Source organism: Bos indicus x Bos taurus, chromosome 19 (assembly GCF_003369695.1).
Source record: "Bos indicus x Bos taurus breed Angus x Brahman F1 hybrid chromosome 19, Bos_hybrid_MaternalHap_v2.0, whole genome shotgun sequence".
Classification (NCBI taxonomy): Eukaryota; Metazoa; Chordata; class Mammalia; order Artiodactyla; family Bovidae; genus Bos; species Bos indicus x Bos taurus.
Genome location: NC_040094.1, coordinates 19,000,941 through 19,025,680, shown reverse-complemented (window position 1 = coordinate 19,025,680; position 24,740 = coordinate 19,000,941). Strand labels below are relative to the sequence as shown.

Genomic DNA, 24,740 nt, shown 5'->3' with positions numbered 1-24,740 from the left:
TGAAGCTTATAGTCATTCTAGTGAGAATATTCCCGCCCCGAGTCACACTGCCAAATTCTAGCTATCTGACCTTGAGCGAGGAACTTCTCCTGCCCCTGTTCTGTAAAAGAAATGGGGTCAAGACTAGCGACTCTGCCACTCAGATTCCGGGTCCAAAGCTTATCCTGACCGGTGTTCCCCGAGGAGAGTGGGTGAGACTCCCGGGCGAAGCGCTGCGGCTCACGGCACAGCTGGGGCGCAGCTGCGGGACGGAGAGCGTTCGCGTTCCGAAACCGCTTGTCCCTCGCGGCGCCCCGTCCTCCCTGCCGCCGCGGCAGAGCCGGAGGAGGCGGAGCCGGCGCCTTCCCGGCTCTCGAGCGGGGAAGCTGCTGAGGAGGCGGCGCGGCGGGCTCGGGCGGCCGAGGCTCGGGAGGGGCGGCGTGGGGAGGCTGGCAGGCGGCGCCGGCGGGGCGGGGAGAGCGGCGCGGCGGGCTGGGCGCTCCCGGCGAGAGGAGTCCGCTCCATGCCTGCGGGCCGAGGCCGGCCCCTACGAGCCGCAGACATGAAGAAAGACGTGCGGATCTTGCTGGTGGGAGAACGTGAGTCCCCGCGCGCCGGGGGGCTGGCCGCGGCCGCCGCAGCCCCTGCCGCCCCGCTGCCCTCTCCTCCGCGCCCCCGGGCCTCTCAGCTCCTCGGCTCTTCTCTTTCGGCTGCGGCCCTCGACCTCTCTCCTCCCCGGGGCCCTCTTGAGACCTCCCTCCCCGGTCCCACCGTCGTGTTCCACCCCCCCAGCCGCGTCTCCATTAGCCCCTGACCGCCCGGCCTCATTCGTCCGAAGGTCTTCGCCTCCTTTCCCACTTGGAATCCTTTCCTCCCGGGCCTCCCCGTTTCCGAGGCCGCCTCCTCTCAAGCCCTCTCGTCTTCCGCGGAGATTCCTCTGTCCCCGCCAGGCAGGTGCTGGAACAGGCAGGCAGACGGGCGGCCAATTGGAATGGCGTGAAGCGGCTCTCCCGGGGAAGCCAGGGGAGGGCTGCAGGACTGGGCGACTTGCGGGCAAGGTCAGGTGTCTCTGCCTGTTTTTGCGCTCGCGGTCTCCCTCCCTCTAGACATTGTAAGACGCGGAGCATTTTTTAAAACGATCTTTGCTCTTTGCATTGCAATCACTGGGTATTTTCCTCAAAAACGTACTCTGAAGTTCAAGTTATGCAAGTGTTCAATGAATGGTTATCTGAGGAGGGTCCGTCTGTTGAGAGAATAATTGTAACACTGAAGTCTAGTTGCCCTCATCTTTTAAAACATTATTGTAATAGAATACAATAGAATCAAACTTGGTAGTTAATTTTAAAATAACGGGCACACATGAGACCCAAATAGACCAACATACGTGACCCCCGCCCCCAACCTTGAGATTCATAGATTTCACTTTTGAAGATGTAGTAAAGGAAGCATGTCTGTTCACTGACTTGGGGACAGAACAGCAGGGACTGCTTGGTATCTGTTGTGCACGGTACATGACTCAATTGGTAGGACTAAAATAAGAAAGCGGGCTGGGGAGGACTGGATTGTTTGTTTTGAAAGTACATTTGGTAATGCTCTGGTTTTCCCAGGTGTCTCAGTGGTGAAGAATCCACCTGCCAAGCGGAGACACAGGTTCAATCCCTAGGTCAGGAAGATCCCTTGGAGAAGGAAATGGCAACCCACTCCAGTATTCTAGCCTGGGAAATCCCATGGACAGAGGAGCCTAGTAGGCTATAGTCCATGGGGTCACAAAGAGTCAGACACAGCAGTGGAAAAACAAGTTAAGGCCCTACCATTGCTTGCTTTGAAACTTTCTTTTCTGAACTCCCCTTCCATTCTAGAGTAGCTCCTCCAGGTCACTGTGATGCTCTCCAAGGAAGAAAACTAACATTAACATACTTTTACTCTCTTCTGTAGTGTTCTTTGCTGTTCATTGAAATCCTTGTTCACCTGCTGTTGAATCAATAGAAATTTTCCTTTAGAATCAAAATTTAGAAGTAAGCTTAGCCAGACACAGTTTACTTTTTGGTTTGCAGCTGTGAATTTTAGTTTTAATTTAAACCACATATATATCTCAATCTGTGTTGTGCATGGACTTCCTTGAAAAAGTTCAGGAAGATGATTCATGTTGATGCATTTGGAGCAAGATAGGGAAAGTAGTGAGTAGATGATGGGCTGAAAAAAACTGCTGCTTGAAAGACAATTTTTTTTTTTAAGCAGAAATTCTCTCTTGGTTTTAGTATTGAATTTAGCAATTACATGTAATCCTTAGTCTGTAAAGTATCTAAATGGAAATGCTATACATATGTAAGATACATGGTCAGCCTTAGGACATTTAAGTTAAGATGTTAACAGTGTTATTTATGGGGGTGGTTTAGTTGCTAAGTTGTGTCTGACTTGCAACCCCGCGGACTGTAGCCCGCCAGGCTCCTCTATCCCTGGGATTTCCCACCAGGTAAGAATAAAGCCTTCATTTCTGAGGAAGATATTTTTCTTAAAGAAAATAGTACCAAAAGCTTTAGGCCAAATATCATATATACATGATTTTTTCCCCACGTTTAAGAATACTAGAAAGAGTTATACTTATTTGAAATATGTAATTTCAGTTAATTACATTAAAGGCTTGTATCCTGGGGGAAATGAGTGAAACATTACTTTTGGAGATTTAATATATCTTGATAGCTGCTTAGCCTAAATGTAAATGCTAGATAAACAGTGTGACCAAGACTTTTATTTTTTGGGCCCACTGTGTAGCATGTGGGATCTTAGTTCTCTGATCAGGGATCAAACTCATGCTCCCTGCATTGGAAGCATGGTGTCTTAGCCACTGGACCACCAGGGAAGTCCCAGGACTGTTTTAATACTGGTCCGATACACAGATTTATCAGAAATAATAATTCTGTTGTATTTTTAAGATGGTTCAGTTCAGTCGCTCAGTTGTGTCTGACTCTGCGACCCCATGGACTGCAGCACGCCAGGCTTCCCTGTCCATCACCAACTCCCTGAGCTTGCTCAAACTCATGTCCATTGAGTGAGTGATTCCGTCCAGCCATCTCATCCTCTGTTGTCCCCTTGTCCTCCTGCCTTCAGTCTTTCCCAGCATCAGGGTCTTTTCCAATGAGGCAGTTCTTCGCATCAGGTGCCCAAAGTCTTGTACTTAAGATGGTTAACTAAGGGAAATAGGAAAAGAAAAGAAAAAGGAACATTGTCTCTCTTGTTACTGTTTCTCTATCACTTGAGTACGTTTTATTGCTGTCAGTGTCAGTTCCGGCACCACACAGCAGCAATGTCATTCACTGAGGCTCCCAAATACTTGTGAGTGGTTTCAGCAGTCTGTTGGCTTAACCTGTACTGTACTCTAGAGGTGAAATGGATCTTTTCTTGGCCCATCCAGAATTTGGATTCTGAGCCAACAAGGTTTTAACACTAACTAGTTGCTTAATGCCTATTGACTGCTTAGATCAGAAAACCTAGGCTGTCTGTAAATATTAAAGTGTTTATTTGCAAAGAAAGCCAAAGTATTTTTAAGTATCTTCTTTACCTTAATTATTGAGCATATTGAATACTATTCAGGCCAAATTAAAAGTCAAATACCATTCTTTAAACAGCCTTTAAAACTAAGCAACCACACAAAGCTTAGTTTTTCAGGTTATAACTTTTCATAATCAATTTCATTGGCCAGAATTTGCATTTAGCTAGATTTGCATTAGTATGCTTGACAAATGTCCTTGTTATAGTATGAGGAATGAGCCTTATTAACCTTTTATCCAAAACATGTATCTACATTAAAAGTACACAGGGTAGTCTTAGTTTTAGTGGCCTTGTTTTAAATTAAACTGAGATATATTGGTCTTCTGGTCAAATTAATTAAGAAAGGGGAACTGTTGTCCTCTTTTTAAATAAATCTGGTAGCTCTTTTTTGTCTAACTGCTTAGTTTATCATCAAAACCTCTGCCAAACTAGCTCAAGCTTTGGTTGGCTCTGGCCTAGGCTTTTGTAACATCTCCTTAACTGGTGTCCCTGCTTCTAATTTCGTCCATTCTCCATGTAGCAGACAAGAGTCATCTTTAAAAAATATCTCAGATCCTGTTACCCAGGTTAAAAATTCTCTGATGATTTCTACTTTCACTTAGAATAAAAGCCATTACACTTTTTAAAGCAGGCCTAACGAAGTCTTTCACAAGCTGGCCCTTGCTTTGCTCTTGTACTACTCTCTCCTGTAGTTTGCTTTCTCTGCAGGAAGGCTCTGACCCAGGCGTTATCCCTCCTCCCTTGCATACGTGTTCACTTTTTGTTGTTGCTGTTGTTGCTTGGGCTGGAAAGTAAGCTTCATAAAGACCGTGGATTTGTCTTGTTTATTGCCATTTCCCCGGGGCCTAGAATAGGCCTGGCACAAAGTAGGCACTCAAATAATAGGCCTGGCACAAAGTAGGCACTCAAATAGTTGTTGAAAGAATGATAGAGTTCAAGCTAGTTTATTTAGACTCTGTTTCCTAAACCACTCCTCTTAGTCATAAAAATGTGATCATTCTCCTTTCTTAAAATCAAATCTGCTGTGGTTATTGTTAGGATTTGAAGGGGCGCATTCATCCAGTCTCTTGTTCCATGTTCTTAGCCTTATTTTGTTGGGGGAGATTCCTGTATTCTGGCAATGCCATGTCTAGTTCATGTCTTGGCTGCCAGGAATTGTAGTCCTTGCCAAAAGAGGTCAGCTTCTCCTTGAACCAGCAGAGGCCATTTAGAGGTTTGAAGTAGTTAGAGAAAGATTCTTTAGGTATAAGAGTCAAAGAGACTTCAGGAATAAGCTAGTATTTATTTTAGAGAAAGACTTTCAGCGATCCTTTTTAAAACCACATTGCTCTCCATTCTGTTCATTGTTAGAATGACATTTACAGATTAAACTGCTCCAGTTTTAATTATACTGTGTCTGGGTGATAGATACTCAATGCAGTATGGTGCCTACTATCATCTGGGTGATTGGCCACAGAAAGTCCAGTCTGCTAGGTTGGTGCAAATGTAATTGGGGTTTCGGACAGTGAATTTTAAATCATTATAGCTAGGCTCAACCACATCTTTATTAATCAAAATAGGAACCATTACAATCAACACATTTTTGCCAATGAGAAATAAGTTGATTTATTCCTGAAGCATAAAAATCCATGCTTTGGGATTCAGCAAACTCTTGGAAAGCATTTTCTGCCTCCTGCTGGTTGTGAAAGTGTTTTCCCTGCAAAAAAAGTTGTCAAGATGCTTGAAAAAGAGGTAGTAGTTTGGCGAGAGGTCAGGTGAATATGGTGGATAAGGCAAAGCTTCGTAGCCCAGTTCGTTCAACTTTTAAATACAGTATTGGTTGTGCGACGTGCAGTCAGGTGTTGTCAGGAAGAATTGGGCCCTTTCAGTTGACCGGTGCTAGCTGCAGGTGCTGCAGTTTTCGGTGCGTCTCATTGGTTTGCTGAGCGTCCTTCTCCATTGTAATGGTTTTGCGGGGATCCAGAAAGCTATCGTGGATCAGATGGGCAGCTGACCACCAAACAGTGACCATGACCTTTTTCTGATGCAACTTTGGCTTTGTGGAGTGCTTTGGAGCTGCTTCTTGGTCCAGCCACTGAACTGGTCATTGCAGGTTGTTATATACAATCCACTTTTTGTTGCATGTCACAATCTGATTAAGAAATGGTTTGTTGTTGTGTAGAATAAGAGAAGACAACACTTCAAAATGACAATTTTTTTGATTTGTGGTCAGCTCATGGGATACCCACTTACTGAGTTTTTTCGCCTTTCCAATTTGCCTCAAATGCGGAATGACCATAGATCGGTCCATGTTGAGTTCTTCAGCAGCTTCTCATGTAGTCATAAAAGGATCAGCTTCGTGCTATTCTCAATTGGTTGTCAACTTCTGATGGCTGGCCACTGCGCTCATCTTCAAGGCTCTCATTTCTGTTGCAAATTTTCTTGAACCACCACTGCGCTGTATGTTCGTTAGCAGCTTCTGGGCCAAATGTGTTGATGTTGTGAGTTGTCTCCACTGTTTTACAACCCATTTTGAACTTGAATAAGAAAATCGCTTTTTGTCTAACATCATTTCCCTAGTCTAAAATAAATATAAAATAAACAGCAAGTAATTGGTCATTAGCAAAAACTCATAAAGCGAGAAATGTGCATTAAAATGGTGTATAACATAACCACGTTTAAGAATATATTCCAGTATCAAATGGCAGAATTCTACAGTGCAAAACCGCAATTACTTTTGCACCAACCTAATACATAGTCTGTTTTGTTTATATAGAGTCTCTTCTATATCCTCCTTATGCATGTACTGAGACCTGTTTTCTGCTGTCTTTTCTGCTCTTCTGGCGCCAGTTGGGCACTAGTGTTGGTGGAGTTTGAAGGAGAGGGATAGACCACGGCATTTGTCCTTCTGCAGCTGACATTGTCTGCATATATGGTCAATGAAATTTTCTTTTGGAACAGTGCTCAGCTATTTCCCCAAATGCTAAAGTTTTGCAGTTTAAATTACAACTTCATCCGTCACTCTCCTCCTCCCTTTTTATTCTAATTACAATAATTTAGGAAGAGCCAACAAGGCTTCTTAATAAAGAAGCAGATAAAAATGAGTAGATCCCTTTGCTACTTGAAGCATGGGGTGTTTGTTATCAAGAAGAATTTCCCAAAATGGCTGGTAGGATGGTAATTGGAACCAGAGAATGTTATTTCCGCTTCATGAATATTAAGAATTTGCTGTCATTTAGAACTGGATGTTCAAAAGCTTTGATGAAAAGACAAAGAAATTTTTAGCCTGGATAAATCTAGATAATTTACTCTATAGTGATGAATTATGCTTCCCATGGATGACCTACTTAGAAGCATGGAGTTTCAGACTGAACTGTAGCATGTTGTCTTGAACTGAATCAGAAGGCCTTCTGTCCTTGGGAATAATTGTGGCCATGCTTGTAATTTTCGTAGATCACTTTAATATTTGTCAGGCAAAATAGAGGAAGTAGAGACCATCAGATGGCTGGCTAACAAAGGATAATTTTTTGTCCTCCATATCAATACTTATATTGTATATAATTATTAAATTTAATTCTAGTTATTATAAAACTGTACTATATAACATTTATAATATATATTGTATTTATATTAAATTTTAATTGATACAATAACTAGAGAAGAGCTTGGGATATTGTTCCTTTATGGAAATAATTTTTATTTTTTGGAGTAGTTAAAACTACATAGTGCTTATACTCATCTGACATTGTCATAGGGACTTTGTGTTTTTTTGGCCTTGACCAGGGATTGAACCGGCACGCTTAGCAGTGAAAGCATGGAGTCCTAACCACTGGACCCCCCAGGGAATTCCCATAAGGGACTTTTTTGATCATAGGCTTGTTTAAATAGCTTTAAATTTCTAATAATCTAAAATATTTTTCCTTATCTTCAAGGCATTCATTTATTTCTCAATTAAAATTAGCTTGAAAGTGGCCTATTTTAACTTTAAACCTGCTGCTTTATTATTTCTTTGATCGTCTCACTCAAGGTTAGGTGGGTAGACCTTAAGAGAAGCAAAACAACCCTAGTTTAGCTTATCCAAAGCATTTTGAAACTAAATCATATCTGTGTAACCCTTCATTAGTTAAAGCAGCTATTATCTCACTGCTCCTCCAAATGGAAACCCAAAACGATACTAGTGAAAACATGCCTGCTTATTTGCTTCCCAGTTCACTGTACACTCTCTCTCACTCTTGCTGTTATTTCGAACTTGTTTTAAAAAAGGAAACCACTCTTGGATTTTTATGTGAAAGAGATTCATGTTCTTTGATTTTTTTTTTTAAAGGTCTTTTATTAGACAATTACTTCAGAAACTAGATAGGGTTGTTTTACTCTAGTGAGTGCTACGCTGCCTCGGATTCCTCAACGGATGAGGCAGAATACGGGTGAGAAAACAGAATATCACATCTGAAAGAGAGTATCGGTACAAATTTATTCCTACTTTTTGGTGCCAGAAATTTATTCCTACTCGTTGGTACCACACTCCTAAGTCTGTATGATCAAGCATAAGTTAAGTTTTTAAATTGTTGCTGTCTTTCCAAGGCCTCCTCTCCCCAAAGCTGTTTCCTTTCCTGCCTCTGAGGCCTGCCCTGTTGGAACAGACATGGTGGCAGGTCTGTGCTTTTGCAGGAGTCGCTGCAGAGAGCCGGAACTGCCCTGAAGAGCTGAGCTGTGAAAAATTCTGATTTTCTTCAAAATAGTGATCTTTCTCTTCTGAAAATATCACGGGAGATACAAAGGGTCCTCGGGGAAAGCAGAAAGGGACTATGATTAAAAAAGCGTTGTTCTAAGAAGAGCAGTAAGAGTGGATGCACTTTAAAGGTTATGGTTGAGGGGAACTTTAAGGTAACATGGAGCACCTGATGAAGACCTGCATTTTGCTAAGGGAACCTGAGTGATGGTGATTAAGGAGAAATAAGCCCTTAGCTGTTTTAGAAACTACTAGGCATTTTGATATTGTTAATTGACATAATTTTGAACATTTTGTTTAACATTTTGAGTTGAGGATTCAAGGGTAGGTTTCTTCTGAAACTGGTGAGGGCCTTAGAATGGTAGGATACAAATAAAATTTTTTAAAGATAATGAGTTGGCCAAAAAAGTTCATTCGGGTTTTTCTCTACAATCTTCTGGGAAAATCCAAATGAACTTTTTTGGCCAACCCAATAATTCTAATAAGGGGATTATGAGAAGAATCAAGACATTAAAGTAGGCAGACTTCTTAAGACCCAAGAGTGAGACTTGTTTTCGTGACCAAGGAAAGTATCTGAGTTATTGAGGATCTGATTCATTTTTTTTCCCATTCCTAACATAGTAGATCAAGGATAACATTATAGACCTGTACAGCTGACCTTTGAACAGTGCGGGTTGTAACTGCACAGATCCACTTATCTGAGGATCTTTTTCAATAGTAAATACTGGTTGAATCCAGGGATGAGGATACAGAAGAATTGCTGATGCAGAAGGTTGACTCTAAGTTATACTAGGGTTTTCAGCTGTGCATGTATCAGCATCCCTTATCCCCGGTTGTTCAAGGGTCAGCTGTCTGTGATACCCAGGAGAGTTCTTCAGAGTGGAAGAGTTTCTAGGGACCTCTGTGCTGGCGGTAGTTGTTGGGTTTAGGAGACCAGGGAAAAAGCAGGCATCTCCCTTGGGGCCAGAGAGGGCCCGAAGTTCAAAGGTCACAGGTATTGTATAGGCATTGGATCTTCTAAAAGGTTTGGTAAATATCTGGAATAAGAAGAGGGTGGCTTGGCTCATTTTAAGATAACCTTTTGTTGTTGTTTAGTCGCTAAGTTGTGTCCAGTTGACCTTTGAACAATACAGGGGTTAGGGGCACTGACCATCTCTGCAGTTGAAAATCTGCATATAACCAGCCCTCTGTTTACTGTGTTCCTCTGAGTCTGTGATTCCACATCGCAAATCTGCAGATTGTGTAGTACTATGGTATTTGCTATTGAAAAGAAGTCTGTCAAGGTAGACCCGCACAGTCCATACCTGTGTTGTTCAAGGGTCAGCTTGAGTTTACCTCCATTGTGAATAATCATGTGGAATTAGGTTGGAGACTGTACATGTGGAGATGAGTACTAACTTGAGCTGGCTGAAGGTTTGGAGTTGCTGGAACCCTAAACAAGGTCGTGATGAAAGGAGTCGTTTAAGTTATGAAATGCTGAATGTAAGTCATCAAGTACTAGAAATTCTTGGACCCCATATTGGCTCCATGAGTCCCTCTGTGTTCTTACAGATAGATGAATGTTTTTGTCAGATCACAGTCCCGTACACAGTTAAAACAGATAACAGATGCAATCTGGGGATCTGTCTCCCATTTTGAGGATACTGCAGGACAAGTTACCATTAATGTAACGTGCACTTTTGTCTGTTATAGGCCTGTTTTCTAGCTGTGCTACATGCTGGTTTAGATAAATCATAAAATATAAACATTAATAGCATCTAATCCATTTTTTTTTTTTTTAAACTGATGGGAAAATGGTGGCCCAGAGAAAGTCAGTGACAACTCAGGGCCGGTTCCAAAATCTTGCTCCAGTGCTTGCTTAACTCCTTTAATTCAAACTCCTCCTCAATACAACTACTACTGTTTTGTGTATTTAATGAGTGCCAGGTATTGTCCCAAACATTATGCATCTGTCGTCTTATTTAATCCTTTTACCACTTCTGTAAAGCTGTTCAGTATTATATTTTATAGATGAACGAAGTGAGGCTTCGTGGCTCGCCTGAGGAAACACAGCTTATAAGTGCTGACACCGAGATTGCAGTCCAGTTCTGTCTCATTCCAAAGCCTATATTCTTTTTTTTTTTTTTTTTGGTGAAATGTTTGTATAAAATGTAAAAAGATTCATCTAACAAATACTCATTACCTGGCTTAATAAATAAAACATTACCAATCAGTTGAAGCTCCCTCCTCATTGTATTTCCCTCCCTTTCCCGCAAAGGTAACCAACCACTTTCTTGAAATTCAAATATGTGCTCTTAGCCGCTATGCTCCATTTTACTAAGTGCATTTGCTAGGAGCTACAGATTGACCACTGAGCAAGGAAAACGTGTTCCCTGCCCTTGTGGAGTTTCCTGTGGGTGATAGCAAAATACTTTTTTCTTAGTCTTTCTGGAGATATTCATTAGCTGGTGGGACACATCAGGTTTTTGCCAAGGAGGTCTAGGAGATCCTTCAGGAGACCATGGGTGATGTGCTGGAAGGTTGCTTAGATGTCTTTACTGATTTTTTTTTTTTTCCTTCTAGGGAGCTTCTTTTATGAGCTTTTTGATTTCCTGCTACATTTAGAGAGACTTCTGGGAGGAGAAAATATTCACTTTTCTTCCTGCTCTTCCTTATCTCCCCTTCCCTTTTTAAAACAGAATGATTGAACATAGCACTCGATCCATACTTATTTTATGGCAGTTTTATCTGTTGTTTTATACATTTTCCATATTATTCCCCAGAGTATCTAAGGCTAAACTTTCTTAGAAGACAACTAGGTAAATACTTACCAAATAAACTGGTTAGGAGCCTGCAGAAGAAAGATGGGTCATTAGAAGCATAATACTCTGTGTTCTAGTGTCTTTCCTAGTTTGGTTCGGGCAGGGCACAGCTATGTCTGAGTGGAACTTGTACTCTTGGATAGAAATTCTGTTATCAGTGTTTCTCAGTTTTTTGAGCCATCCTTTCTTTTTAGAAATGCAAAACCATCATGCTGTCTACATTCTGACAATTTTCTGAAACTACCTGGGTGTCCTACAGCTGAATTCAATTTTGACACTAACTACCCTGGATTAGCCTCGGATCCTACAAATTAAGGGGCAAGATCCCCAACAAGATCCACCTTTACTTTTTAGTTTCTATATGCCAGTGGGGTCTCCAGACTATCCACACTTCTTTCTGGCTGACTACAATTAGGGGCTTCCCACAACCCCTTGGGCTCAGTAATTCACTAGAATGACTCACAGAACTCAGGAGAGTGCAGTGCTTAAGATTACACAGATGAACAGCCAGAAGGTCCGGAAGGGTCCTGAGCTCAGGACCTGCTGTTCCTGTGGAGTCAGGGTGCACCACCTTTATGGCCCATCAGTGTGTTCACCAGCCAGGAAGATGCCCAGAGCTTTGATATGTCCAGAGTTTTCATATAGGGCTTCATTAGGTAGCCCCTTCATTGAACTCAGTCTCTAGCACCCCACCCCCACTTCCCCAGAGGTTTTGGGGTGGGGCTAAAGGTTCCAACCCCCTCATCACATGGTGGTTTTTTCTGGCAGCTGACCCCTATGCTGAAAGCTGTCTAGGCCCTCCCTTCCCCTTTAATAAGTCACTGCATTAGGATAACTTGAAGCATGGTTGAAAGATACTATAACAAAGGACACTGGTTTCACTCAGGAAATTCCAAGGGATTTTGAAGCTGTTCCAGGAGCTAGGCATAAAGACCAGATGTATTCTTTATTGTATCACATCCTCCTTTGCTAATTGTGATTTTGGGATTTTGCTGGTGGGCCAGTGGTTAAGAACCACCTGCCAATGCAGGAGACACGGGTTCGATCCCTAGTCTGGGAAGATCCCACACGTTGTGGGGCAGCTAAGCCCACGCAACCACAGTTACTGAGCCCGTGCTCTGGAACCTGGGAGCCACAACTGCCGAAGCCCTAGAGCCTGCGCTCCACAACAGGAGAAGCCACTGCAAAGAAGTCCACACAGCGCAACTGGAGAAAGCCCACGTGCAGCAGTGAAGACCCAGTGCAGCCAAAAATAAATGGATAAAAAATAGTTCTAATTTCAACGTTAATTATTGTTTTTACTAAAAATGAGTTGAGCAAAGTAACTTTGGAATTGTTTTTGATTGCCTCAGCAGTTTCCTATTCACAGCTCTTCAGTCATTCTTAAGAAAAGCTGTGAATGGGGGAGTTCCAGGAGCTCCCAAGGGTAGGCCTGATTTCCAAAAGAGCAGTGCTGAAGCTACAGCAATACCATTGTGTTTGGGGCAAGGTGAGATCAAGTTATGTACCTCAGTCTAGTTGATGTGCTACAGGTTCTTCTCTCTTTTTCAGTGTAAAATTAGAAAATTCCATTCAGTGTTTTCAAATATCTGGTTATTGTGTTAATGCAGACTCATAGATGTTAAGTGTATATTAGTACTTTCTGTTCATAACAGTCTGTGAAATGGCTTAGGAGTAGTTCAGAGGAGGAGGGAGAAGGCTTCAATAGCCCCCGGATGTCATATCCCACAAATTGTGAGGTAGAATTTGAGGCGTCCTTCAGTTCAGTTTAGTTGCTCAGTCATGTCGGACTCTGCGACCCCATGGACTGCAGCACGCCAGGCCTCCCTGTCCATCACCAACTCCTAGAGTTCACCCAAACTCATGTCCATCGAGTCGGTGATGCCATCCAACCGTCTCATCCTCTGTCGTCCCCTTCTCCTCCCGCCTTCGATCTTTCCCAGCATTAGGTTCTTTTCAAATGAGTCAGCTCTTAGCATCAGGTGGCCAAAGTATTGGAGTTTCAGCTTCAGCATCAGTCCTTCCAATGAACACTCAGGACTGATCTCCTTTAGGATGGACTGGTTGGACCTCCTTGCAGTCCAGGGGACTCTCAAAAGTCTTCTCTAACACCGCAGTTTAAAAGCATCGATTCTTCGGCGCTCAGCTTTCTTTATAGTCCAACTCTCACATCATACATGACCACAGGAAAAACCATAGCCTTGACTTCTGTTGGCAAAGTAATGTCTCTGCTTTTTAATATGCCGTCTGGGTTGGTCATAACTTTCCTTCCAAGGAGTAAGTGTCTTTTAATTTCATGGCTACAGTCACTATCTGCAGGATTTTGGAGCCCCCAAAAATAAAGTCTGCCACTGTTTCCCCAACTATTTGCCATGAAGTGATGGGACCGGATGCCATGATCTTAGTTTTCTGAATGTTGAGCTTTAAGCCAACTTTTTCACTCTTTCACTTTCATCAAGAGGCTGTTTAGTTCTTCTTCACTTTCTGCCATAACGGTGTCATCTACATATCTGAAGTTATTGATATTTCTCCTGGCAATCTTGATTCCTGCTTGTGCTTCCTCCCGCCTAGTATTTCTCATGATGAACTCTGCATATAAGTTAAATAAGCAGGGTGACAATATACAGCCTTGACATACTCCTTTTCCTATTTGGAACCAGTCTGTTGTTCCATGTCCAGTTCTAACGGTTGCTTCCTGACCTGCATACAGGTTTCTCAAGAGGCAGGTCAGGTGGTCTGGTATTCCCATCTCTTTCAGAATTTTCCACAGTTTCTTGTGATCCACACAGTCAAAGGCTTTGGCATAGTCAATAATGCAGAAATAGATGTTTTTCTGGAACTCTCTTGCTTTTTCCATGATCCAGCGGATGTTGGCAATTTGGTCCCTGGTTCCTCTGCCTTTTCTAAAACCAGCTTGAACAACTGGAAGTTCATGGTTCATGTATTGCTGAAGTCTGGCTTGGAGAATTTTGAGCATTACTTTACTAGTGTGTGAGATGAGTGCAATTGTGCAGTAGTTTGAGCATTCTTTGGCATTGCCTTTCTTTGGGATTGGAATAAAAACTGACCTTTTCCAGTCTTGTGGCCTCTGCTGAGTTTTCCAAATTTGCTAGCATATTGAGTGCAGCACTTTCACAGCATCATCTTTCAGGATTTGAAATAGCTCAACTGGAATTCCATCACCTCCACTAGCTTTGTTCGTAGTGATGCTTTCTAAGGCCCACTTGACTTCACATTCCAGGATGTCTGGCTCTAGGTCAGTGATCACACCATCGTCATTATCTGTGTCGTGAAGATCTTCTTTGTACAGTTCTTCTGTGTATTCTTGCCACCTCTTCTTACTATCTTCTGCTTCTTTTAGGTCCATACCATTTCTGTCCTTTATCGAGCCCATCTTTGCATGAAATGTTCCCTTGGTATCTCTAATTTTCTTGAAGAGATCTCTAGTGTTTCCCATTCTGTTGTTTTCCTCTATTTCTTTGCACTGATCGCTGAGGAAGGCTTTCTTATCTCTTCTTGCTATTCTTTGGAACTCTGCATTCAGATGCTTATATCTTTCCTTTTCTCCTTTACTTTTCGCTTCTCTTCTTTTCACAGCCATTTTGCTTTTTTGCATTTCTTTTCAATGGGGATGGTCTTGATCCCTGTCTCCTGTACAATGTCATGAACCTCAGTCCATAGTTCATCAGGCACTCTATCAGATCTAGTCCCTTAAATCTATTTCTCACTTCCACTGTATAATCATAAGGGATTTGATTTGCCCCAACCAGTAATGCTGAAGAAGCTGAAGTTGAACGGTTCTATGAAGACCTAGAAGACCTTTTAGAACTAACACCCAAAAAAGATGTCCTTTTCATTATAGGGGACTGGAATGCAAAAGTAGAAAGTCAAGAAACAGCTGGAGTAACAGGCAAATTTGGCCTTGGAATATGGAATGAAGCAGGGCAAAGGCTAATAGAGTTTTGCCAAGAAAATGCACTGGTCATAGCAAACACCCTCTTCCAACAACGCAAGAGAAGACTCTACACATGGACATCACCAGATGGTCAACACCGAAATCAGATTGATTATATTCTTTGCAGCAAAAGATGGAGAAGCTCTATACAGTCAACAAAAACAAGACCAGGAGCTGACTGTGGTTCAGATCATGAACTCCTTATTGCCAAATTCAGACTTAAATTGAAGAAAGTAGGGAAAACAACTAGACCATTCAGGTATGACCTAAATCAAATCCCACCATAGTTTGGCCCCAGGTAAATAGCAGGGAGGGAACACAGCTCCACCCATCAACAGAAAATTGGATTAAAGATTTACTGAGCATGGCTCCACCCATCAGAACAAGACCCAGTTTCTCCCTCAGTAGGTCTCTCCCATCAGGAAGCTTCCATAAGCCTCTTATCCTTCTCCATCAGAGGGTAGACAGACTGAAAACCACAATCACAGAAAACTAACCAGTCTAATCACATCAACCACAGCCTTGTCTAACTCAATGAAACTATGAGCCATGCCGTGTGGGGCCACCCTAGACAGACGGGTCACGGTGGAGAGTTCTCACAAAACGTGGTGCACTGGAGAAGGGAATGGCAAACTACTTCAGTATTCTTGCCTTGAGAACCCCATGAACAGTATGAAAAGGCAAAAAGATAGGACACTGAAAGATGAACTCCCCAGATCGATAGTTGCCCAATATGCTACTGGAGATCAATGGAGAGGCTCCAGAAAGAATGAAGAGACAGAGCTGTCCTTTAGAGATGTAAATGTTTGGAAAAGTAGACCAGAGAAGGGGGAAGGTATTTTTAGATGAAGAAAACCACGTGAGGGAGGCCAGGATTCATCATGGCTTGTTTGGGCTTACACAGAACAAAATGGCCTTATTGGAGTAAATCGTGTATGAGGACTAGCAGGAAAGATAGATGATCGGGGGTTAAATTATGTGTGATTTTCAAAGGCCAGTGGAATAGAGACACTTTGATGAGGTAGGTAATTGAGAGTCAGGATGGCTTTTGATCAGGTGAGTTAGGAAACGTAAAGAATGTGCAAGAAAGATGGCCTGCATGTGTATTACTGATATATTAATGAGAGGAGAGACTGGAGAAGGGGGTAGAAAGTTGTGAACTAGGAAGTGTTTTGGTAAAAGTGCTATATTTAGGGGAACCTGGGAACAGAGAGGAAAGAATGAGTATTAAAAATGTCAGAGGAAGTTTGACAGAACTTGAATGATCAGTACAAAGGGTTAGGCAAAGATGGTTATGCCTTTTTTTTTTTTTGAGCTTTTTATCCTGATGTGTAGAAAGAGTGTTCCTTATTGGTGAAAAATATCATAAATCCATTGGAATATAATCTCCAAGAATATAAAAGTAGGGAAAACGTAATGCCTTGATCAGTAGTATCCCCTGACTTGGAATAATGTCTCGAGTGTAGAAGCGCTCAAGAAATGCAAAGAAGGGATGCAGGAATGCATTTAACATGTTAAAATTGAAGTAAATTTCAGTTGCCATCTGTAAATTTAGAATGTGACCGTTTTTACCACCAAAGTGACTTTTGTTTTTTAAGAAGGAAAGTTAAAACCTTTATTTATTGAGAGACAGTGATAGGTCAGGTGCTCTGCCTAAGCACTTTCACATATATGATGTTGTTTAATTCTTACTGGAACCTTGAAGAGACGGTATTATTATCTCCCCGAAAGTGTTGACTTTTTCTAGTCCCCCAAATTATACATATTTATAAAATCATATTGTACATGGTGAAGATGATACGTATCTGAGACTTGCCTCAAAATAATTCATGGGAAAGGACAAGAGAGAATATGGAAAGGAGATGAGGTTGGGTGATGGGTTCACACACTGGATCACACTGTTGTCACTAATTCTGAAATGTTTCCATTTTTTAATAATAAAAAAAGGAAAGAAAAAAATCATGTTGTTCATGGTGATATATACTGGCCTAACTGCCATTTTTTTAAATAAAATGAAACAATTTAAGCCTCCAGATAATGACCATAATGGATTATAACCCACAGAATAATACAATAATCCATGAGGCCACACTCATAAGAAACAGAAGGGAAAGTTTTTTCTTACAGGAGAATGTAAAGTAATATAGGAGAATAGATAGAAATAAAAAATCACCATCTAGCAGCCATGATAGCAATACTTGTTTTAGGCAAGAAGCTTGAATGGCTGCTAAACCTAATAGCCAAAAGTTTGATGAGAACCAGAAAATTTACAAAGTCTCAAAGTACCTCCTCATAAGATATTTTTTAATTAGAAAAAAATAACTTTACTGGAGAAACCTAGCACCACCTCCTCCAAGTGATGACAGCGAACGTCACAGTAGTGGGATAAATTGACATTATCTCCTTTTTGCTCTGGCACTCTGAGAAGGACACAACACTTCTCTCATATTCTGCCAAAAAAGCAGAGCCTGAAATTAATCGTGGGATAACATCATACAGACCCAGTTGAGAGAGATATTACAGAATAAATGACTTGTAGTCTTCAGAAATGTGAAGGTCATGAAAGACAAAGATGGAGGAAAGCTTCCAGATTAAAGGAGGCTAAAGAGATATGACAACCAAATGGAACATTTGATTCTGGACAGAAAAGATTTTTCTTTTCTATAATGGATAATAGTGAGACATGAATAAGGTTTATAGATTACGTAATAGCACTCTGGGGTGTTAATTTCCTGATCTTGACATAACTTGATTTAACTGTGGTTATGTAAGAGAATGATACTGTTTCTAGGAAATACATACCCTGAATGCTTCAGGGTAAAGGGGCATCATGTTTGTGATTTACTCTCAAATGTTTTTTTAAAAATTATATATATATATATATAGAGAGAGAGAGAGAGAGAGAATAATAATGTAAGTATGGTTAAATTCTAATGTGGGGAATTTGGTTAAAGTATAGACTTGAGTCCTTTGAATTATTTTTGCAATTTTTCTGTACATCTGGAATTTTCTAAAAATAAAATAAAAGAGCCAGAGCTGCTGGATTAGTCACCAGTGAATCAGTGAATTATTTTAATTAACTTACGTAGTATTTGTGTATGTGATGCTCGCTGACTTTTGGGACCATCATGCATTTTCTGTATTACTAACGTGTTAAAATGGGTTATTCTCCTAGGTCTGTAACTAGTCTTCTAGTGAGACCATGAGCAAATCATTGTGGCTGGGTCCCAGGCTCTTCATCTGAAATTTCTGTGGGGAGCTGGATAAGTTGACTTCAGTACCTGGCTCCTAGCAGTTCTCTGATGATGGGCTCCAGATTCTCTGACTCAGGGAAATGTTACCTTATTGTCAGACCCTTGAAGAAGGCCCAAGCCTTCTCACACGTGTAAATTGAAAGGATTGAAGAGTCAGAGCCAGAGGATGCCGATTAAACATCTGGGCTGCCTTCTATCAGCTGTAGCCGCTTGTTTGCAGCTCGCCCTCTGAGTTGTTTTGACCAGTACTCTCCCTTCCAGCCAGTCATTATTTTTCCACAGACTTGACTTGTAGTTTTAGTCACACTTTCTTTTAGTCACTTATTTAGCAAAGCAATGTGACTTTCCTTGACTTTAACATTTTCCAGCTCTTTTATATTTAGACTTTTGAAAACTATAGTTTGCTATCACAGCAGAGATCAACAGGCAGGTGGACTGTTTTCCTCTAGAATCACAAAAGGATTTTAGTTGATAAGCATTTGAAAGTCTAATAATAGTAAGATCAGAAAATGATGGGAATGCAAGTCAAGTTTCAGAAAGAAAATTAAGAATTTAAGTTTGTACATTAAAAAAACTGCTAGGTTAGAAAATGTAACAGGAAAGTTTCTTTGCTCTTACTAACCCTTTAAGAAGAAATAGACACTCTGATCTTCTATTGGTAAGCATGTAGATTATTCTTTTTTGGCAGTAATATAACAATGTCTATTAAAAACAAGAAGATCATGTGTGCTAACTTGAGCTCCACTTCTAGGAACTTATCCTGTAGAGATTAACATTGCAGCACTGTTCATCATTAGGAGATTACATTAATAAATTATGACACATCACACACTGGCTTCTTATACACTTACCAAAAAACAATGTAGGAAGCTTTTAAATGTTAAGATAAAATGCATTTATTATTACTGCTTTTAAAAATTGTGATAAAATAGACAAAAAACATAACATTTTTTACCTTTAGTAAATATTCTGTTCAAGGGCATTAAATATGTTTGCAATGTTGTGTAACTATCACCACTTTCTACATTTAAAACTCCTGCTTCATTACCAACAAACATTCTGTATTTATTAAATAATAACTTTCTCTTCCCTCTTCTGAGAGATTTTTAAAGATTGTCGTGGAATACTGCCCCAATACATACTTAAGTGATAAAAATTGTAAAATAGTATAAATACTCTGATTCTACTGTGGTAAATTATTATAATATGTTAATACAAGTGTGGGAAGATCTGGGAGACTACACATATTAAACAGTTTATGGGGGATACTATGGGAGATTTTTACGTTTATAGTATATATATTTTAGTAATTTTTTTGTTTTAAACGGTGAACCTGTGTAACTTTTCTAAGCAGAAAAAAAAAAGATGTACTAAAAATTAGTAATTAGATGGCTCTGATCCTCTGATTTTAGGTAACAAATAACAGTACTTTGCTGTGTGGTTGCTAAATTTGAGCTTTCTAGAATCTGAATACTTTATTAAAGTAATCTTTTTTTCTTTTCACAGCTAGAGTTGGGAAGACATCACTGATTATGTCTCTAGTCAGTGAAGAATTCCCAGAAGAGGTAGGCATTGTGATTTCTTTCCTACATTTAAATTTTTATCAAAATTGAGTTAAATGAAATACATTTTAGGTTTTTTTTTGGTATGTGTTTCCTTTCTGATAGTTAATGACTTTTAGAAAGGCTCATGTTAGTTTTTACAAGACATCTCTGAAATATAGGAGAAAGAGCCAAACCAGCTCTGAGTTCACATAAGGCCTGTGTTTCTTTCTTTTGACCTTGGCTAGGACATTTGTCTGGAGAAGGAAATGGCAACCCACTCCTGTGTTCTTGTCTGGAGAATCCCAGGGACGGGGGAGCCTGGTGGCCTGCAGTCTGTGGGGTCACACAGAGTTGGACACGACTGAAGCGACTTAGCAACAGCAGCAGCAGGACATTTGTCATCTCTCTGCCTTAGTTGTTGCATCTGTAAAAAGGGAGCTGAAAGGGATATTCAGTTCAGTTCAGTCGCTCAGTCATGTCCGACTCTTTGCGACCCCATGAATCGCAGCACGCCAGGCCTCCCTGTCCATCACCAACTCCTGCAGTTTACTCAAACTCATGTCCATCAAGTCGGTGATGCCATCCAGACATCTCATCCTCTGTCATCCCCTTCTCCTCCTGCCTCCAATCCCTCCCAGCATGAGTCTTTTCCAGTGAGTCAACTCTTCGCATGAGGTGACCAAAGAATTGGACTTTCAGCTTTAGCATCATTTCTTCCAAAGAAATCCCAGGACTGATCTCCTTTAGAATGGACTTGTTGGATCTCCTTAGGGATCATCTAAGCTGTGTAATTCTTTCTTAAAAATAAAATGTTTTTATAAACCCCAAATATAGAACAGATGAGTATTTCTTTAGTTGAAGTAAGGATGAAATGTCTGGCTCCCCACCTGCCTTCTGTCTGACTCTCCCCAGTCTTTGAGACATCATTAGAGCCACTAGGATTCTGATACACATGTTTGAAAATCGCAAATATTATCTACCTACATCATTTTACAAATAAAAAATCTAATTCATTCCACCTTTGCCTACCTCGAAGAATAGTTGTGGGTCTCAAATGAGATAAACTTGCTAAAATACCACCAAAAGCATGGTGGCTTTGTTACTGCTGGCAGTGTACTTATTTACATGTTGGAAGATCCAGTATGCTGAACAGTTGCCTAAAGCGTTATGTAAAGCTATTGTTATGAGGAATGGGATCAATGCAAATGAGATAAAGATTATTTCTTTTTATTTTCTTTCTTCATATAATAGGTATTACTAGCACCATGGTTTGCATTTATCATTTATTTACTCATGTTTAATTAGGAATACCTGTACAATTTCATTGTTCAGAGAGCAATTTAATGTATTATATAGTAGTTATTTCAGTAATTACAATTGTCATGTGACCATTGTTTCTTTCACTTTTTTTCTCTTAAATAAGATAGTTAAATAAATCATAATTTGTAAAGTGGAGTATATTTTCATATGTGGTTTGTGAAATCAGCAACATTAATTATGATCACTTAGAGTATAGTACCTAAAAGTTTTTTGTGATATTTTAACTTAGTTTAGAATTGTTATTTTATCATCGTCCTTTTGGGTGTGGATAAGGAGTTTTTTTAAATAATGGAGTTATTCTGCTTAAGGTTTATATAGCAAAACAGTTATCTTCTAGAAGAGATAATTTTGATAATTTATTAATTTATTTGAAGATTTCTTTTTTTTTTTTTTTTTTGGCTGTGCTGAGTGGCATGCAGAATCTTAGCTCCCTGACCAGGGATGAAACCCATACCTCCTGCATTGGGAGTGCAGAATCTTTTTTTTATTTTTGGTTCATTAACTTTATTGGACAGTCAGCTGTTAGTTCTCATTCACATCAAGTGTCTAGATTTTTGAACGTTGTGACAGGCACGTAGGTAGCCCAAGTGTAGAGCTTGTTTAGTGAGTCTCATGTTAATTTCGTTTTCTGGACAGCTGCATACCAGTATGGGACATTTCCTTATTGCTTTGGCCCAGACAGCTCTGTTGAGCCTTGTCAGTGTGAACATCTGGGGTTCCCATCTCCTTCATGGCCAATTTCTGGCTTTCTTGGAGTGCCTGAGGGGCACACTTCTTGAAACCCACTCCATGGATGCACTTGTGAATGTTGATAGTGTATTCTCCTGGTCACCACCTCACTGGTGGTGGATCAGCCCTTCTTCTAGCTGTCTTTCTTTGTGTGGGTGCCATCCTGCCGGATCGTAGTTGGAAAGGACAGAAGCACGGAATCTTAACCACTGAACCGCCAGGGCAGTCCCTTGAGGATAGGTCTTCACTTGCAGAATATCTTAAGCGTTCAACAAAATAGAATGAAAACTACATTTTAGAAATCTAATTTTGAAACACTAAATTAATTTAAGTATTGTTTTGGGAGCTGAAGTGTCCTTAATATGTCCTGTGCCCACACAGGTATAAATGTGCTTTTATTTTATTTTTTTAGTGTTTTATCATATAGCTTTAGTATGTATTTGCATCTATGGTAAAGCACAAAAATAAACATTTAAAATTATAATAAATACCTTTAAAGGTAAGCATGGGTGAAAGGGCTAATTATACATGAATTTACATAATCTAAAAAGTTTGATTTCTGATATTCAAAGGTTTTTCCTTCTTTTATATTTGTTTGCAAATGAAGGTTCCTCCCCGGGCAGAAGAAATCACCATTCCAGCTGATGTTACCCCTGAGAGAGTTCCCACGCACATTGTAGATTACTCAGGTAGTAAATGTCTTCTTGCGGGTGAAGTTGTAGAGTTAAAAGTCCTTAAAAAGATACTTACTAAGCGTTAAAAAATGTTTTAGGAGGAGTGTCTCTTTCTCTCGCCGTAAATGATTATATACTCTTCTTGTCTTACCCCACACCCCACAAAAAGCCTCCACCTTGCAGTTCTCTGTCCCTAATTTACTAAGTTGGGTTCCATAATAATGAAAGGGAAAGGGGGATGGCAAATGACCAGATAAATCATAAGCCTCCTTGAATTAGCATATTTGCAGAGTTCTGTGTTATTTTGTTATCAGGCATTCAGGCATGGTGATGTAGAAAGAGTTCTCATGTGAAAATTTTGTTGAGTTCTAAGTTTGTTTTTAATTTGTCAGAGTTTGTCCTAAAAAAGTTAAAACAGTTTGCTTACATTAAATGATAATGGAAGCACATCTGTATTGTTTTTAATAATGTAAAGTTTTTCTGCACAATACTACTTACTTGTTAATCATTAAACTATTTTGCTTTGTTGTGGAACTTCTTTTGGAAAGGAAGGGTCAGTTGTAACATGTATCACTGATGCGGGCTGATGACAATGGGGGAAACTATATGAAATCAGGAGGTCTGTGGGAAATCTCTGCCTTCCACTCAGTTTTGCTGTGAACCTAAAACTGCTCTGAAAAATGAAATCTATTTTTAAACATGTGTATAACCACGTTGGTAATACTTTGTTTTGCTTATTTGGTATCCCATCCATTCTAAAAATGAAACAGTAGAACCGTACAGTCTAATACATGTGACTGTTGAACACTTAAAATGTGTCTAGTCTAAATTGAAATGTGCTCTAAGGATAAAATATAAGTGGACTTAGAAGACAGTATGAAATAAAGTACAGGATCTCATAATTTTTCTGTTGATTACATGTTGAAATTTTAGTATTTTTGATACTTTGGATTAACTTAAATTTTTACCTTTTTCATTTTACCTGTTTCTTTTTACTTTGTTTAAGGTGACTACTAGAAAATTTAAAATTCCATATATGGTTTATATCACATTTCTGTTGGACAGTACTCTACCAGAAGCTGAGTTGGATGCTCCCTGCTACCGTCAGTCTCATAACTAGCTCTATGTATAGAATTATTCTTTTTCAGTGTGTGTAGCTACATGTTTAGATTGACTTCAGTATTACACTTGAAGCTTTAACTGCTTGATTATTCAACTTAGAGAAGATATTTGAAATATGGCCAGTTATTTAGCATTAATTGAGATACCATTGTACTCATTTGTAACATTAGTTTATATGTCAGAAATAACATTTTGAGGGGAAGCAGTTAACGTAAAGTGATCTAATATATCAATAATTGCTTTGCTCTTCGTTTGTTTACTTCTCTCTCCTATCTCTCTCCTAGCTATGTATATGCCCATCCCTTGCACCTGTGGGATTATAGGCATATCCCTCCATGAGACCAGTTCTAGCCAGAGAGATGGGCGAGTGAGGGAATTCTTGACTTTTCATTATCATGCTCTGGTTTTGCCTCTGGGGCCTGGTTAAGATTACTTCTATCAGCTTTCTAGATCTTAAGCTTGTATTTCCCAGACTCTCACCTGGCTTTTTGACCCTGTGTGTATAGGCTTTTTGTCTGGGCTTCTGACTCTTTAGTATCCAGTCTCCTAGCTTGAGTTTCTGATCTCTTTTGCCAGTCCCTTCTCAGCTTTGGATCAGATGCTGGCCCAGATTGATCACACAATGCCTTGTGCTCTTCCCTGCCTGACTATCTTCATGTAGACTTGTCTCTCAGTGCCAGCCAGCTTCCTTATCATAGTTCCACTCTTTCCCTTCTCTGGCTTTCCCTTTTCTTTGCCACTTGTCTGGCAGTACGTCTTGTAAATGACATGGGAGGTGAGGGAGGTTTTGAGGGATGTTAGGTGGATGTCAGATGGATTTTAGCTTGGTTGTTCATTCATTTTTATGAAAGTGTTTAAAATATGAAAAAAAATTGACTTTATCATTTGTAGAAGCAGAACAGAGTGATGAACAGCTTCATCAAGAAATATCACAGGTGAGTTAAAAAAAAATAATTCTAGGTTTGTTTGTGGGACAACAATGATGATCCTGTGTCTGCCATTTCCTTCTCTCACAGAGAGGGCTTTTTCAGTTCTTTAATGTCGCTGCTGACTTTGAGTATGTATTTTTGACATAAATCCTTTTGCTTTTAGATGCATGCTAAGT

General features: G+C 40.2%; 1 protein-coding gene across 9 annotated transcripts in view; it reads left to right on the top strand.

The window, feature by feature from the left end:
- Window positions 1-361: 361 nt before the first annotated feature.
- The window catches only part of RHOT1 (ras homolog family member T1), a 67,882-nt gene continuing 43,503 nt past the window's right edge, over window positions 362-24,740 (top strand). For all 9 annotated transcript variants that reach the window (XM_027519861.1, XM_027519857.1, XM_027519854.1 and 6 more), the window contains exons 1-4: window positions 362-578; window positions 19,753-19,811; window positions 22,447-22,528; window positions 24,527-24,570. In XM_027519861.1, the coding sequence (XP_027375662.1) occupies window positions 503-578; window positions 19,753-19,811; window positions 22,447-22,528; window positions 24,527-24,570 (261 nt within the window). In that variant the 5' untranslated portion in view covers window positions 362-502. The remainder of the gene's footprint in view (window positions 579-19,752; window positions 19,812-22,446; window positions 22,529-24,526; window positions 24,571-24,740) is intronic.